This window comes from Cystoisospora suis, assembly GCF_002600585.1.
Source record: "Cystoisospora suis strain Wien I chromosome Unknown contig_1491, whole genome shotgun sequence".
Classification (NCBI taxonomy): Eukaryota; Apicomplexa; class Conoidasida; order Eucoccidiorida; family Sarcocystidae; genus Cystoisospora; species Cystoisospora suis.
In genome coordinates this window covers 1-17,157 of record NW_027154291.1, presented here as the reverse complement: position 1 = coordinate 17,157, position 17,157 = coordinate 1, and the positions used below count along the sequence as shown (strand labels likewise).

At 52.1% G+C, this 17,157-nt stretch overlaps 2 protein-coding genes across 2 annotated transcripts; both read left to right on the top strand.

Moving 5' to 3' along the window:
• The first annotated feature begins 24 nt into the window (after positions 1 to 24).
• On the top strand, positions 25 to 4,562 carry CSUI_003376 (uncharacterized protein). Its single transcript, XM_068063574.1, has 2 exons — positions 25 to 2,065; positions 2,482 to 4,562. The coding sequence occupies exon 2, from the start codon at positions 3,840 to 3,842 to the stop codon at positions 4,026 to 4,028; it is 189 nt and encodes a 62-aa protein (XP_067924448.1). The 5' UTR covers positions 25 to 2,065; positions 2,482 to 3,839; the 3' UTR covers positions 4,029 to 4,562.
• A 4,985-nt stretch (positions 4,563 to 9,547) lies between these two features.
• Positions 9,548 to 17,152, top strand: CSUI_003375 (prenyltransferase and squalene oxidase repeat-containing protein). Its single transcript, XM_068063573.1, has 7 exons — positions 9,548 to 10,814; positions 11,293 to 11,682; positions 12,170 to 12,327; positions 12,891 to 13,042; positions 14,037 to 14,197; positions 14,368 to 15,985; positions 16,654 to 17,152. The coding sequence occupies exons 1-6, from the start codon at positions 10,132 to 10,134 to the stop codon at positions 14,831 to 14,833; spliced, it is 2,010 nt and encodes a 669-aa protein (XP_067924447.1). The 5' UTR covers positions 9,548 to 10,131; the 3' UTR covers positions 14,834 to 15,985; positions 16,654 to 17,152.
• The last annotated feature ends 5 nt before the right edge of the window (positions 17,153 to 17,157 follow it).

Sequence of the window (17,157 nt, the reverse complement as noted above, 5' to 3'; positions counted from 1 at the left end):
CTAACTACAATCAAAGGCACCGCCGTGTGGTCTACGTTTTGACTGTCCTCAGGCCGTCGTTTTACGGACAGGCACCGCTCCTGTGGACCAGTGTGGTCGTGGAAGCTGTGGGTTAGCATACATGGGGCAACCCCATTAAAGATGTCCGGCCCATTACGAGCGGTGCCTTTGATTGTAGTTAGAGTGAGGGTGCGCACTTACTAGTCGAATAGGCACAGTCGCGAGGCGTAATCGTTGTGCGGTCGGCGGCGCCTGAGAGTGATGCCTTTTTGTTACCACGGCAAGCACCGCTTTGGGTGTATGGTTCGTGCTCGTTTAAGAAGTTATTCGTGGTAGTAGTGTGCCGAACGTTGCGCTCTTCCTAAGATTTGTGGCTTTTTGTAATCGGTATGCAGGCCTCAACACGCCATACTGTGCAAAAAGGGAACAGGTTTTTCTAGTGCCACAGAGTGAAGATAGGGAGAGAGCAAGCATGTTTATTGCAGCAGCTCCTTCGGTGTGCTTGGTCTGGGTTAGTACAGTGTCCACGCTTCACAGCGTAGAGTAGTTCATTGTTCCGGATGTATTCAAATCAGGTTCCCGGAGAATTTTGTCCGGTAAAAACGTACCGCGTCCATGTGGTTCTGTGTGAACACGAGCGACCAATAATGCGAACCGTCATTGCCGTAAGCGATGGAAACCCCGGCCAAAATCATGGCTGGGGCTTCCCGTCATCAACTGGACAACAAGGGTCTCACGCGTAGGTGGCGCGGTAGAGACGATAATTAGGTTTGACAGCTGCGAAAATTCAAGTCTCCTCCAGTGTTTCCTACAGCCACGACGAGATCACAGAAGGCAGAGGCACGTCGGCCGAGCACAAGCAAGAGAGCCTGTCCGTGTCGGCGGTTTTAAGGAATCACGATACCGCGGGTGCGGAAAACTTTCGCACGGAGGACTGAACAGACACGGCAGGTTAGCCGCACAGCATGGTCCTGTGTTTCTCGTGTTATGGAACAGCACGGGCCACAGCTGCTGTCGAAGCAGTTGCTTACGCCTCTGCACCGAGCAATGGTGAGCGACCCAGCGACTAGGGCGGGAACTTGATTGGTTGCTGCAGCGGCTCACGTCCGACATGTAGGGGCACCGAATCACAAAGGGAAGTTAGGTTTGTACCACTTCACAGGTGATCGCGCGAGCAGATCATGAAAGGAGTGGCCGGGAAGTGGCGCAGTTTTCCCAAGGTGCGAAAGAAAAGAGTGTCGACACTTCCTGTGCTGGTCGTTCTCCTTGGACGAGGACGGCGGCTGCAGGTCACGAGTTGGAGTCACTTTCATGGTGCCCTTGAGATCTGTGGGTCTCCTCGAACTGATGAAGCAGGGGGAATTCGGACATCTCGGAGCGACGCGGCGGGGCGGTACCGAAACTTTCACTAGCAAATTCAGCCTGCTTTTGCTCCTGTTCTGTCAAACCAGCTAGCAACCCAGGGGTTTGGTAGCTCTCGAAACCTTCCTGGAAGAGTGTCAGATCGGGCCTGCTGCACAGTCCGGTGGTATGCTGAGTGGGGGCGGTCCCAGCACAGTGAAGAGGGCGGGGAGGGCCAAGCATAGACAACGTGAACTCATCAGCAACGCCGGATACGTGCTGGTCGATGAGGAAGACTTGGGCTGAGTCCATTGCGAGGCGGAACTGTTGGTACTGCAACACAGACCGGGCTACCGGAGACAGCAGCTCGTGCTCCAAGCTAGACACTTCCAGATCGATCAAGTAAAGCTGTGCAGGGTCCAGCGCGTACTTTTGTTGATCCGGGAGCAACGAGGGGGTGAGTTCGTGCTGCTGTTCGTCTGAATGTGGTGGCGTATCGAGAGGTGACGGAGAGGAGGAACACCGCGAGTGGTCCGTCGAAAGCAAGGGGCATGAGCTGGTTTCGGTTGGAGGTGTTTGAATCTGTGGAGCGCTTCCAAGTGTGCAATTGAAATCGGTGGGGGGTGCCTGCTGCCCGGGGAGCTCGTGGCTTTCACGAAAGTCTTCGCGGCAATTACTCCATTTCTCTTGTCCGGCGACCGGCTCGCTTGACCGGGATAGCTGGGTGCGTAAGCCAGTCTCGTTCAGTGGGAGAGTCTGAAACGCGTAGTCCACCGAAGGTGACCGGAGCCCGATGCCTCCTGGCTGTACCCAAGCTGAAGCATCTGCCTGGCGTATCTCGCCGGTTACGCGGTTATCTCGGTGATAAAAAGACACCAGCCCGTCATGAATAGAAAAAGCATTGCAGGACGGGTCTCCAAGCTGCTGCACCCCATCACCTAAGGGTTTCGTCTGCTCCGTTGTGTGTGCGGCTGATACCTTGCCGTCGCACACAATACTGTTGGTCACGTCACGTGCTGTCCCGAAGCGTAATGCTGCAGCCTGTGGAATAGTAGCTCCGGTAGCTGGTGCGCGCTTCTCTTTCACCCTTACAGCGTCATCGGCGCCGCCTCTGTTGTCCTCTTTGCTGGGGCCTTGCAGACTCGATGGGTGGCATACCGAGGCATCGTTGAGAGAGCGACACTCGTCAGCGAGGTGGCCAGTGCCGGCGTTCTTGGGCACTCGTTTTTTGGTAACAGAACTGTTTGTCTTGTTAGTTGCATCGTTGAGCCAAAAAATCCGGCGCCGTACAGCACACGGGGTCCGGCCAGAAATGTTCTCCGAGATTGACGACCACCTCCGTCCCTAGAAGGAAAAACCAACATCAGGGGTCAACAGTGTGCGAGACCTTCTGAGCGGCTGCAGCGTGGACAAGAAGAGGACCACTGGAAAGCAACAACGGGACCGGGTCTGACCTCTGTTGCCTGTGCATTCGGGTTCACGTGTGGGGTGACCATTTCAGGCACGAAAATGAACATCCTGGTGGGGTCCAGCCCGTCCCTGTGACATGTACGTACTTACATAGTATCGGTTGGAGGGACAAACACTCCTGCCGTTCACGCCTTCTCCCAAGTGCATCTGCTTACAGGCTCCTCTCACTCAGTCTCGGGAAGTGCTAGCGAAGCGAGCATCTGTGAGTTGACGTAAGTCAGTGCAGGCTACCTGCGGGCTAGAGAACGTACAAGCTTCTCGTGGAGCTGCAACAAAAGCAGGTCCTCCTCAGGCAACCAGCCTGTCGTCTTTTTTCCTCCGTTATTTCGCCCGCCTTTCGCGGGCCGTTTTCGCCTGGCTGAACGAGACACAGCAAAGGCAACTGCATGTCAATGTGTTTACAGTACGTCTCAGCCCCGCTGGCGGTCCCACCGCTCAACGGTCTCAACAGGTACCCACTCGTGGAGACCGGGACACAGGTGACCGCTTGGGCAAAACTCAACAAAGGTCTGGTATCTATTTTAGCATGGAACGAGGCCCAAACACTCAAAGAGGAAAACAGAGTGCAGCCGCTGGTCTATCTCTCAGTCCTGCGTTAACGTTGAATATGAGTCTACGCCTTTGAAGGGGCTGTGTGAACGCATAGAACCGGACGGGGCGACTATCCAAGCGCGGGCCAACAGGCAGATCAGCAGCGTTGAGAAACCGTGGCTGCCTGGGAAGCGGTCCTGTGACCCCGGAGAGCAGCCCATCCTCCTGCGACCGGGTTCCCCGGCAACGTCTCTCGGATCATGACACGCAGTTGGAACCTCTTTTTGCCCCCCGATGGCTGCTATTACCTGTCTTTCTTCCGGCGGGAACGCTGTTTGGGCCAGCAGCGTCTGGAGTTCTGCCAGCTCTCTGAGGTCTCTTCCGGCGAATTCTAGTGCTTGCTTTTACCCCTCCAAGAATCTTTTCGTCGGACCCGTGATGTGTGCCGTGACCGCGCTCCAGCATTGAGCCCACCCCTGGCTGTTCACCGTGAGTGGATGGAAGTATCGCGTGTGAGGGCATTCCCTGCAGGTATCCTTCGGCAGACCACTGGGGAAAAACCTCTTGGAAAACACCTGGAGCTGAAGTTTTGCACCAAACAGCTGGGAGGAAGCACCGTGTTTGAAACGACTGCAGTCAGCAGTGAGACTTTTACAAAGAAAACTGACGGCTCTCCGTCGGGCTAACTGAGCCGGACAACGTACTCTAAGGGCCTCTACTCCCCCCTAACCCTAAGCGACTTGAATAGACTCGCGAGTGACAGCTGCTAGGTCTGACCAATCGTAGGCTCACCTCGATCCTCAGCATAGTCAATACCGACGCCTGTGCTGCTTCTGGTGGACAACTCATCGCCGGGCAAGATCCCAACCCAAGCGCCCTGAGGCTGCCTGTATTCCGGCTGCGTGTCGGTCATCATATGTGTCCCCACCTCCTTGACCGGACAATACGCTTCTTCATTTGGGGGTGTCGTGCTACCGGGTCGCCCGATAGCCGCAAACAACGAAGCAACACAGACGGAAACTCTGAAGGCCTCGGCCGCCGTGACGGAAATGAGGCCCAGTCACGGGCATGCATGGAACCAGCAGCTTCTCGTTGACTTGTAAGGTGACTCATCGCGCCACCGACATCAGGCAGGCTTATCGACTCCTAATGTAGCGACTCCTGAACGGAGCATCAGTCACGGCACGAAACTAGGCGACTGTTCGGTAGCACTTGGCATTTTCGTGTTGGCTGCAGGACTGTCCTCGTCAGTCAATCGAAACCACAGGTGCTCAAGACACTAATGAGGGGAGAGGTGTCTTGACCAGAAAAAAGCAAAAGGGATGCCAGAGTGGAGCGTAGGGTCAGGACTGCATGACCACGTAGAAGGCCAGCTCACCCAGGCAAGTATTCCCTGGGACAATCTCGGTTCATCAAGTGAAGCGCACGCGAGACGGGAACTCCGGCCGTGAGCGCAGATCCCTACACAAGGACTAGGCTTTGTGCAGTTTTTCTTGGCGAGAAGGGCACATGCAAAAAGGAACAACGTGGTCGGGGCGATCGGAGAAAACGGAGTAGGGGCCTGGATAGACAGTCACCCGTACTCGTATGGCGGTGTGAGCACGGTAGACGCGCGAGCGCGCGCGGCGAGAAACTGAGCCCGGAAGTGTCCTTCAAGTCGGCCAAGTAAGCTATTCAAAGGCGTGCTCTACTGCTACCGGGGTTCGTGTCCTGATCGGCAGCTGCAGGTCCGGATGGCGCGACGTTTTCCGTAGGGACACGGGAACACCAGCTGAACACACAACGATCTCTGATCTTGGCTAGCCGGTACCAGGGACCGGCCGCCTAGTCGTAGACGTGTCTTGTGCCTGTTCTAACATGTGTGGGCTAACTGCTATTGCTTCCGAAGAACAGGGCAGACCTCCTTAAGCCACCGAATCCGTGAGGGAACTGCCGAATCAAACCACGCGTGGATACTTGGGTCACCGGAGCTGGCAGATTGGCATGGACCTGCTGTCGTCTGCGAAACAGGCTTTCCCGTCGACCAGCCCACCGGCAGTTCGAGTTTAGTGACGGCAGCACCGGTCCTATGATCTGTTCGACACCTTGTTACCTGGTTGGGGGGTAGAGTGACCACAGGCCTCGGTAGCACCACTGGGCTGCAGCTTTTGCACTTTGGAAGCATCCGTCATTGGGCACGCGAGTAAGTTGAATGCCCTATTCTTTGCGCCGATCTTGGGGGTGCAACGTCTGGGCAGCAGAACCTGGCCGACAGGTCCCAGAGTGCCAAGGCGAAATCCTAATGGCACCGCTTGGCGGTCAGCTGTAAGCCGCCGCTGAGGTCCGCCCGAATTCCGAATCTCTCTTTTGCAGGCCCTGAAAAATCGCCTGGCTAGAGTGTATCTGTTAGCGTGGAAGAGAACGCGGGACTCCCCTGAGTTCCAGCTGTTTGTTTCTTTGCAAGAAAAGAACGTTTTTAGCCCCTGCGCCTGGCGTTCAACGAACCTTCACGAAGGACATGGCGCGCGACACTTTCAGCCAAACACACCCGCGGGACTTGCTCTAAGCGACGTCACCCCGCGCAGGACGACCCGAGTCCGTCCTCCTGTCAGTCTACGGTAAACTGATACCACTTGGTCTCTCTTAGACCCACACCGACATTGCTCTATGATAGTCGGACAAAGAGCAATCTGGTGTGAACTTGGCCGGACGCCTACTGATACCGAGGCCAAGAACAACAGCTTATGATGCGGGGTGGGGCTGCTAGTCACTTGGAATGCGCACAAGTGAGAAACGTATATGTTCTAGCTCTGGAAGTGGGAATTGATCCTTTGTATGAGGCCCTTTCCCTCTCTCTTCGGAGGAACGTAAACGGAAACCATTGCAAGGTAACTCCTGCACAAATGTCAAAGTTTGGGGTTTAGTTTACATCAGAACTTCAATCGCTCCCAAAACCCTAAACTGGGTACGTGCTGGCACGGACTGGGAACGAAGCGAAGGGAGGGGTCGCACAATTGGTTCATGTCATCCCGAGGAGAAGGTTTTACTCCGACTTCGTTTTTCTCTGCTACCTGCAACCTGCCTTGAGGTTACTTCCGTCGCCGCGCTAGGCCCCCACTTTAGAAGCCCGTCAGGCACGGTCCCCCAATTCCGACCTCTGTGCTGTCAAGACTCTACTCTTTTGCCCTACGGTGCAGCGGGGCTCTCTACCCGTTCCGTTGCTGCTGGTCTGCTTTGTTAGCGTACGGACCTCCGCATGCAGGATTGGCGCGCGCCTCTGTCTTTTTCTGTGTTGCTTTAGTTGTTGGGCTCCTGAACGCAGCTTACTCCGTCCAGTTGATATGGTCATGTGTGGTGTTCTGGTCGTGTATAGTGGCTCGAATGCCGACTAGATTCTGCCCAAAAGAAAGGCCGGTTAGCTCTTTGTAGAAGACATTCATAGTCACGGGCACCGCTCCCGACGCTTCTCCTGTGACGAGCACCGCTACCTACACTCCTCCTGTCACGAGCCCCGCTCGCCCCGGCGGCCATGGCCGAGCTCACGAAGCGCCATCTCACCGCAAGGGTAGGATCTCGTCGTCCGTACCAACCGAAACGGTTAGCAGACCGCAAGACCACACCTTGGAAGCTGAGCTGGCGGCGCGAAGACAACCAGGAGCATGGGCGGTTTTAGAAGGGAAGCACGACAAAGCTAGTGAGAAGGCAAAGAAATGACGATCGGTGGTAGAAGTATGAAAGGGGCTGTGGCTACTCAGGGAGCAACGCACAGGCGGGCTCAGGAATCCGCAGAGCAGCCACTTACTGGAGAATTCTGCCACACAGCTGGAGGTTACTCGGAGTGTGCACATGCAGGTTGCGCTCTTGAGCATGATGGAATATCGTCTCCGACTGAGCCATGTGCTCCCTAACAGAATGACTGGATCTGTTCACGTAATCAAGAGATGCAATGTCGCAGACTCAACTGATGTCCGCAGGAAGGCGATCCATCATTCGTTGTGGTGTGCGGGCCCACCTGCGGCGCCAGAAGATACTCTCTCCCGTTCTTATAGGCCGCCAGCTGTCAGGCCAGGAACTTGCGCTCAGCCCGCTCACTTGCTAGTACCCGTTAGACCAATTCCTGCCTGGACGACGTCAAACCCGTGTTGGATTCGCGGCAAAAGACAGACGGGAACACTGGTCACCTTGCTCAGTACACAAAATTGATACACAAGCGGCCTCTTCCTGGCTTCAAAACCAGAGCGTCCGAGGCCCGTTCCGACTCGCTCGGTTCAACAAGACCCCTGTTCTAACAATCCTTTCCGGAGGCTGCGGTGCCACATGGGGTGGCTCACAGGTCTCAGAGGGCGTCAGGCATCGCGGTTCTGGGAATCTTGGACTCAAGGAGAGTTCCTTCTTATCGACTCCCACCGAATTTGGTCGGGTAAGCATACCACCAAAGGTTCGGCCGAACCGACAATGTCCTGGCCGACCCAGGCTGAAGGATCACGTCCCTCCGCCCCCCCCTAGTAGCCTTAGTGGAACATGAGAGCTCACGTCATCAGTGCAGTTGACTCAAAAATGATTCTAAGGCCTAAGAGAGATTCTTTTGGGGTTACAAGAATCCTTCTCAAACCGAACTGACGAAGCTGGGACAGAAGCTTACTCTAAACTCAGACGCTCCCAGAACAGCTTTTCTCCCGAGACAGGAAAAGATTTCACGCTCAACTCTTACTCCTTAACAAAAAGAGGGCAAGGCCTTCCCACCTCTGATTCTCACACTGGAGCCAGCTCCGGAGGGGCCTGAGAATCAAGGGAATGGTCTGGAAAATCATTCACACTCAAGAGGGATCGAAGCTTGACTCACCATAATCGGACGCTTTTGCAGTTCTCGGATTCGAGCTCACCGGCTGTTCCGTAAGTCGACTGGGACCCATCTCTCCAGCGCTTATCGCACACGGGTAAACCCACCACATCATCTTTCATTCCGCACACTCTGGTCCTCTTCCGCTAAAGCCGTTCTACGTTTCTTCACTCAAGAGAACATTGCATTCTTCGCGTACAACAAATCTCGTCTCTGTTTTCCGAACGTTCTGTTCCCGCGTTGAGTCCCACTTCCCCCACGCCTCTTTCTTTGCTCGCTTATCTGGTCGGTGCTTCCGGGTTGGCTAGTTGACTGCTTAGCCCAGCCATCGACCGCTCCTACATATCAACGCTTTACCACACTTTGCAGGGCTAGTACTAAATTCTATTCCTACAATACTGTGTATCTCAGTTATCTAGACCACTTGCAGTTCGAATAAGAACTTTGTAGCAACAAACACTTCACCTGAACTTTAGGGACTGATCTGTAAGACTGGAAGGGTTGCAAAGAACTCTCCCTTCAACCACAATCGTGTATTGTTTTAGTACCCTCTTCTTTTCTTTCCCGAGAGGGACTAGCGCGCAAAAACACACGGATAAGAGGTACTCGAACTCCCCTCCTTTTACCTTGTTAAACTGAACAGATTGAGTTACCACGAAGGAACTCTATAGCCGCCGGCGGCCCACAGGGCAAAACAACACACCCAGCGACTGCGCGGAGCCATATGACGAGCATTGAGCTGTCATGATCCATGTGTAGGGGCGTGATACGCCCCGCGGGCGTATTCTCGATCGGGGTCCAGGATAGCTTCCATCGTGTAGCACAGGCTACAAGGGGTAGTAACAAGGGACGCGCCGGCAAACAGAAGAACGGGGAGTCGTGAAAGCGTACGTCACCCAACTGCGGTGAGTAACTCGGCCATCGAAACCAGCTCAGGCGTCGCTGGTCGAGTTACTCATCGGTGTTGGGCGACGTATGCTTTCACGACTCCCCCCCTTCTCTTTGTCGTTGACATTCCTGGCTTCGCGACGGACAGAGCAGTTGCTCGATGGGACGAACAAGGTAGCCGGTCCATTCTATGTGGTTCGGAAGTCCCGCCATACGGAGAACTGATGAGCAGTGTGTACTATTGCACAGTGACTCGGATGCTGTAAACAGAGGCAACCCAGCTCTCTCCCTCCTGCTCATCCTTCATCTCCTCCCTAGTCATCTTTTCTGTCCTTTCTTTTCCTCTTTCCCTTTCTAGTATGGCTTTTCTTTTTTCTCGAGTCGACTGTTCCGATATTCGCCTCTGAGCCCTGTAGAGCCATGACGGCCCCTCGTGGCTGAGGATGCACCGACTTCACGCGCTGTGCCGGAAGTCTTTCCATGTCGCTCAGGAGACACCGCAAGGGCACGCATGCACATGTTGCATGCAGGCCAGTAGGATCTCTTCAGTTTGTTTTGGGGAGTTCTGACTTCAGTGTCGCCAGAAAGCGTTTTGTTCTCTCAAATCTTCTGGCCTTCCCGTCCGTGTTTTTAGTTCGTTCGTCTTATGGTACTCAGGGGCTGTTCGTCAATATCCTTCTTACCGTAGCCGCCATCCGGCTGTTTTCTTGCACACAGGACATCGTTCACCAAGAGGGACGTGCGCGTGAGTACTACTGTCCAGTGGCCCACTAGATATGCTGGTCGCTGAGCCCAGTCTGTCTTTTTCTACCTCACCGGCGTGTCGACTACTTTGCGTTCACTGGAAAGGGGGCTCGGGCGCCACTCTCTCCAACCTTGTGCCTTTTCTCCATTCTGAGGACAGCCGTCGAGCAAAAATTTTACACCACCGGCGCGGCTACGAGATTTGTACTGTAAGAGCATGTGATATCATGGGTACTCAAAGAGAGAGCGACACGCCACACACGGGCTGAAGCAACGAGCGTGTGTCGCCATCTCCGTTCTCCCTTGTGTTGAGTCCTACCTACTTTTGAGAAGAAGAAATGGCTTCTCCGGCGCGAACGAAGCATCCGGACGGCTCTCCGTTCTCGTCCGACGCCTCCTGTCTTTCTTCCCGTGTCGAGGCGACAATCGGTCCTCGCTGTTCAACGGTTAGTCCGGAATCACCATCATCTACAACTCCCTTCCCACCCCATTTCTCTCATACGTCATCTTCTCCTCACGCTGGTTCCAGCTCGGCTACATCTGTGACGTCCACTTTCTCATCTCCTCCGTCTCCTTTGTATTTTCAATATTTACTTCCAAGCTCAGCCCGTCTAGTGACAGAGACACAGCTGGATCAACACGACACCGAAGAGGCCTGTCTTGCTTGTTATCGCTCGTCGTTTCGTGACTTCTTTTCTTCTTTTCCCTCATCTTCTCTTCCTTCTTATTCGTCTCGTTTTTCTTCGTCTCAACTATGGTCTGACGACCCCGTCGACGTCCGAACGGATGGCTCCGGAGACGAGAAAGAGCGGGCTGAACAACAGCAATCTTTCTTCAGTAAAGATGTGGCTCGTCTGCAGTTGCAACGAGAATCTCACATAGCCTACTGCATGCGTCATCTCAGAAGGCCTTTAGATAAATCTATGATGGAACTGGATGCTTCAAGATGCTGGCTAGTCTTCTGGACGATTCATTCCTTAGATCTCCTTGATGCCTTCGATCCTCAGGCTTACTGCGCGAGGTACCATGGTGCATGCAAAGCATCCCTCTTCATCACCTTCAATAACAGTAACAGTTTATTCTCTTTTTCTCCTGTTTACACCTCACAGCCGTGATAGAATAGCTCCACCTTCTTTAAGGATGAGCCGCAACTGTCTCGGCCGAAGCTTTTTGAAGTCTCTGGGACCAGCTGCGTATGTTCCTGTTTTGTTCATCTTGGAATGTACGTAGATCTATTCGTCCGTTTGTGGCCATCTCGTACATCCACAGACATCGCTTTCATATACAAAAAGGAGAAGTTTTTCTTGGATATGTTACGTTTCCGTCTTGCCGTGTCCTCATTCTTTCAGTTCGTTTTCGTAGAGGGCGTATCTACCTCCCCTTCAGTCAAAGTCGATCCCGTGAGTTCTTCGGTTAACTCCAAATCTAGTGTCCTTGTTTACTCCGCTCTTTGTAAGCACGTGATACAGGTGACGCTTGTCTCTGTTTGCTCATCCCAGGGTTCTTCGCTTTCTCGATTCCTCGTGGGACTCTTCAACTGGAGTAGGAGGATGGGGGGGGGGTCCCCGTCAGCAGGCTCATCTAGCGCCGACATACGCGGCGACAGCGAGTCTGTTGGTTCTCGATGCTGTGGATAAGTGGCTGTCTTCGAGCATGTCCAAGGGAAGGAAGAGACATGACGATACAGGCGGTTGTCCGGGAGACATGATTGGGGACTTTTGCACTGAACCGGACAAGAATCACGAGTCAGATGGTGCTCGAGAAGGAGACGGAGACGAGCAGGAAGAGCACGGAGAAGATCCCAGACAGGGCTTGTATGACTGGTTTCTTCAAGTGAAGAATCCTGATGGAGGTTTCTGCATGCATGTCGATGGAGAGGTGGATGTCCGGTAGGTAGCTGCCACGAGAGGGAGAGGAAGGTAGAATAGTGGGGAAAGAGACTCTGTGGTCTTGTTGCGCATACCCCAAGTATCTTCACGTGTAGGAACTTGAAATGCTCGCCTGACGTCATCCAAGACATTTATGTGTGGAAGCCTCGGTTCTCGCGTACTACAGGGTTTTCCCTTTACATGAGTCTTTTGTTTTGCTTATTTCACTACAAGAAGAAACAACCTTTCGTGGCGTTTCTGTCTCCTTTCCTCTTTCTCGGTTTCGGTGTTTTGCCTCCGTTATGAGAGCACCTGACGCCACTACGTTCTTGTCGTATCTCCAGGAGCGTCACGGCTTTCTTTGTACGGCATTTTTGCTTGAGTTTTTCCCCATAGAAAAGAAGCACAAAAGGACTTCTCTCGATCAAATGATGACCAATACTTTCGTTCCCAACTTCTATTTGTGTATGGATTGGTATTTTGCGTGCACCCCTGGTTTTGTTTATAGAGGCACCTATTGCGCTATAGCCACAGCGTCCATGCTTCACATGCTAACGGATGAGATCGCTGAAGGCGTGGCGGAATACGTCGCCTCTTGTCAAACAGAGGAGGGAGGCTTGGGAGGGGAGCCACATCTTGAAGCTCATGGTGGATATACATACTGCGGTAAGTGTATCTGTAGAAATGTATAGACGATATCGTTAGGTTTTACCTATGTACAGGCACCAGATTGACAACTATAAAAGGAGCGGCACTTGTACCATGTGCTGAAGTATGGCGATAGGCTGTATGGATCTGTACACATTCTTCTTTGTCTCTGTCACAATGTCGTCCTTGAAGCTGTACCTCCCGAGAGTCTATATAAACTCAACATGTCTTTGCTTTCGTCCCAGTCTATCCGAGGTTGTACCTGTCTCCATCACCTTCTACAACTTTTTTTTTCTTTCTGTCTCTACCTAGTTTGAACAAACAGCTTATCTTGGGTCAGACAAATCTTCAGTTCAGGATTTGCTTGATTGGCTTGTATTCAAAAATTTCTTTCCCTTTCTCTCTTGATAGACAGACAGCCCCGATGAGTGACTACGGTACACCTGTAGTTACCTATCTTCGCGCCCGTGTCAGTATTTATTTGGCTAACGAAGCTTTCGTATTATCATCTCTCGTCCCTGTCTTTTTTTCTTATCAGGATGCTATTCTTTCTTTTTTCTTCTCTCTTCGTTTTCTCTTAGGTTTGGCGGCCTTGTTGATCTTGAATAAAGCCCACGTCGTTTTAGATTTAGATCGGCTTCTTCATTGGGCTGTTCATAGACAGATGGGTTTCGAGGGCGGATTTCAAGGCCGTACTCATAAGCTTGTTGATGCCTGCTATTCTTTCTGGCAAGTACGTCACCCGTGTATACACTCGGGTAATACGTATTCATGTAGTTGAAAGTGCATCTGTTTTCACTCCTGTCCGGGTGTAACGGTATTTCTCGGTCTTTCTTGTTACTTCGGTAGCACACCGATGGCCTGTCTTCATCTCCAGTTCTCGTGTCTCTCTTCTTTCCTGGACTTGAGCTTATCAACATCAAACCACAGCGGTTAAGAACGTCTTCAAACAGTTCGTTCCTAAGCATCTTCTTCTCTTTTCTCTCTTTTTCTCTATTGTATCGTTGCTGTTACCAGCAGCCAGTCTCCCAGTCCTCATATCTTCTGCGCCTTTCTCCTGAGCTGTATCACATAGAAGCTCTCGGCCCTCTTTCCATCTGTATTCGAAGTCACTAATGAAGTTTTCGAGTCAGTCAACTGCATCTGCCCGTTGTGCTTTGCTCGTCTACTTCACTTGTCACGCCATTCATTGCCTAACAGGGGGGGGAGGGTGCTCGTTGGCCTGAGGATACTAGATGGAGATAGAATGTTCCTGCATGAAACCTTCCCGGGTCTCTCGGGAGCGTCAAAAAAAGATGTGCCGGTGCAAACTGTACGGCGTGCCTTGCTGCTGACGGAGATCTTCTCTCCTTCGTGAAGTTACTGTCTCTCAAACCAAAGCGTTCAGTGCACTCTCCAAGGTACTCTTCGTTCGATAATATATGTGTATGCAAGCGAACAGACTTTTGTACCTATGTGCATATGTCTGTCTATGTGCTGTCATGTCGTCTCAGTTCGTGGCTGTAGTGTATCTCTAGACATAAACAGAGATGAATCAGGTTATGTCTTTCAATGCATGTATGCATATGCATGCACATATACTTACTATATGACTAGTCTCGCAGATCTGTCGTGAAGATTAGGTCTTCTCTCCGTAGATCGTCTCTTCGCCATGAATGCCCGCCCTTCTTTCATCTGCAGTATGTGTACGCCTCGTATGCTCTGGTGTTTGTTCTTTTCTCCAACAGGGAGGTATATTTGCTTTGCTTGCTGAAGCTTTTCGCCAAGCTGGTCGAACATGGTATTATGAAAGTATGAAGAATCTGTGGGTATCAGGCGATCATCTTCAGTATTATATTCTCGGCTGTTGCCAAGATCCACGTGGAGGCTTACGAGATAAACCTGGAAAGTAAGCTTTCTTTCTTTTTTCCTTTCTCGATTTCCTTCGTCCGTGTTGTTCCTCCCAGCAGTAGAAGCGAGGCACTCACATGATCAGAAATTCCCTCCGTAGGGACACGCGGCATTCACATACACCTCGTCGGTTTTTGTGGTCGTTTGTTCCTCACTTGTGTATCTTAGGCGAGCTGATCTCTATCATACGTGTTACGCTCTCTCTGGCCTTTCAGTAGCCCAGCATTCCCTGGCAGTGCCTACTCTTGTTCACTCCCCTCCTTCTTCTCCCGCCCTCGTCTCTCACACCCAGCAAGACGGTCAAGGTGAAGGAGGGTTGACAAAGGACAGAAGCGAGGACGGTCAAGAAGGTGAGACAACGGAGACCGAAGATGATGTGAAAAGGAAGCTCGACAAGACACACCGCAATGGGGATGCGAAGGAGAGTGTGACTACTAGTGAGAAAAAGGCTAAGTCAAATGCTAATCGGTTAGCAAGGACAGACATCTTCTATAATGTGCGGGTGGACAAAGTTCTCTCAACGAGACGGAAGCTTCTGAATCATCTCCCTCCCTTCATAGAAAAGAGAACCGGATCACGAGGCAGTGAAGGCAAAGGCGTGGTTTCTTACTACAATTACTATCAGATAGTGTGAGTCGGGTCTGAGAATCGTATGCTGTCGCAGGCTCAGGAACAGATAGAGGAGGGGGAAGGAGGAAAGGGTGAGAGAGGAGGAGAACATGGAGGGAGGAAGGGAGGGAGAAGAAGGGCGAAAGAAGAGCAACAGGTGGATAGGCCTGAGGGCATGAAATGGAAAAGACAAAGAGAAGGTGACGAGAAGAGGCTCTGGTTCACGAGAGGGTTCATCAGAACTGTGGAGACATCTTTGTAAAACAGAAGGCACTGATATTGTCTGCTGCCTTTTTTCTTCGTCTCTGAGTCAATTTTCTTTCTTTCTCTCTGTTGCTCTTATTCTTTTGCTTGTCGTTTTGTGTGGTTTCTTTGTGTAATAAGAATAATGAGGTGCTTCATCGTTTTGTCGACTTCTCTTTATCAACCTTCCTGTGTCGTACTTCAAATCACTCTCACATAGACAGTGTTCCTTTCCTTCTTTCTCTTTCCTGGGAGAGTATCATCTTGTTCTCCCTTTTCATTTGCTACTTCAGCTTCTCCCCACCCAGAGAGAGGCACACACTCGTCTTCTCTCAAATGCCCTGTCGTTCCCTTCTTTCTCTCATAGTCCTACAGCTGGGACCCTTGTGGTATCTTGCGTCTTCGTTTCCAGTGTTTTTGTCCCCAACAGACTTGTGGCAGTCCTCCCTCTTTACGGTGCTGAGTCGTCGTTTCGGAACCCTCGTGAGAGTATCTGAAATCACTGCACATACAGGAGCAATCCAGCTTCTTCTAAGTCAGTTGTGTCTTTCTTGTCGAGAGTAAGAAGAAGGGGACTTCTCTTTTCCTGAAATTCTCATCATCTTCGCTCAAGAACGCCTTGTCAGTCCTGCTATAGAGACTGGCTGAAGTAGACTGGGAGACTGGACATCGGTACGGTTCAAGGCAGGCGTACCAGCCTGTGACGGGCAAACCACGAGTTAGTATTTACAGTTTGTATGTGCATATTGGTGAATGTGATGCACACATGTATCGATGCACACGTGCACAACACCCTGCGTATGCATGCATTTGTATATGGACATACACATCTCACAATGCAGGAAAAAAAAACGATTTTGTTCCTTTTTTTTCTCCCTTTTTTTTAACGAGAAAGTCTCTTTCTGGCCTTTCTCTCGGTGATCTACTTCCTCCGGTAAGATGGTTATGGAGTTTATGCTCCTTCCGAATTCAAGCTTTGATCAGACCCATACAGCGAATATATGTACATCTCTGTAGTTGTTTTTCATTGTCGGTGTCTGTAGGTCTCGCTCATGTGAAATGGATGTGTTCTTCAAGGAGTTCAGAGCTTAACGCCTGCTTTTCGCGTACGAGCAGCTGCGGCTCCCCTGCTGTGTTGGCCTCGGCATGACTGAGGAAAACCAAATATGTGACTGGTGACCGGGCGGTACAGTCCCGGCTGAATACAATGGAACCGCTGGGACTCGCCTCTTTCATTTCTCTGACTCACTCAAAGGCTTTCAACTAGGTGTGAGCAGCGCTCGCTTCCGGGCTGGGCCTTGCAGCCTCTCTTCCGTATGTAGTGATGATTCCGCAGCAGGGGACTAGTGGGAGACAGGGATATTCCTGAGAGTCAGACCGCCGGCACCTCTTCACTTACATGTTCGCGAAGCGCTTCTTTCTCCACCTGGGGAGACCCGTCAGTCCTCGAGAACTCTGTAGAAGACGTCTCACTCGCAAAATCACTGTCATACGTAGTCTTGGATTCAAGGGCACTGTCTTGGGAGCTCAAAAGGGACTTTGAGAAGTTAGCTTTATAACACAAACGCCACTTGTGATGTTCTGTTTCTGTCCTTTATGCAGGTTTTTGTGCATTAGATCTCCTGGTGGCGCCGGAGCCATTGTCTCCTAGACGTCTTCGGAGTCACCGCTGTATTCTCTCAAGGGGGAAAGAACCCCGAACTCACCGGGCCGTGCCAGGGGGACCGGGCTGGGGCACTGCGGCCCACCGGTGCTACTCCGAAATGCCGTTCTCCGGTTTTACCCCCGAACGCCGCCCCCCCCCTCTCCCGCACCCGAGCAGCCCCTGCTGTGATGTGGTCAGTCCGGACGTCTCCGCTGAGACTCTCCGAGTGGGTCTCCATTTCCAAAGTTTTTTCCCGAGTTCCGCCAAAGAGATCTGACGTTGCGCGCATGGTATTTGATTTCACCCAGCTGGCAGGAAGGAGACGGCTATTGACTTTGCCAGCGATCCTGCGGACTGACCGCCGCCGGGACGGAAGCAATGAGAGTGGGTTCATCTGGATCTCGGGAAAAAGATGGGGCTGTCTAGCTGAGGTCGCAGCATCTGTCACGGCTGCTTTTCTC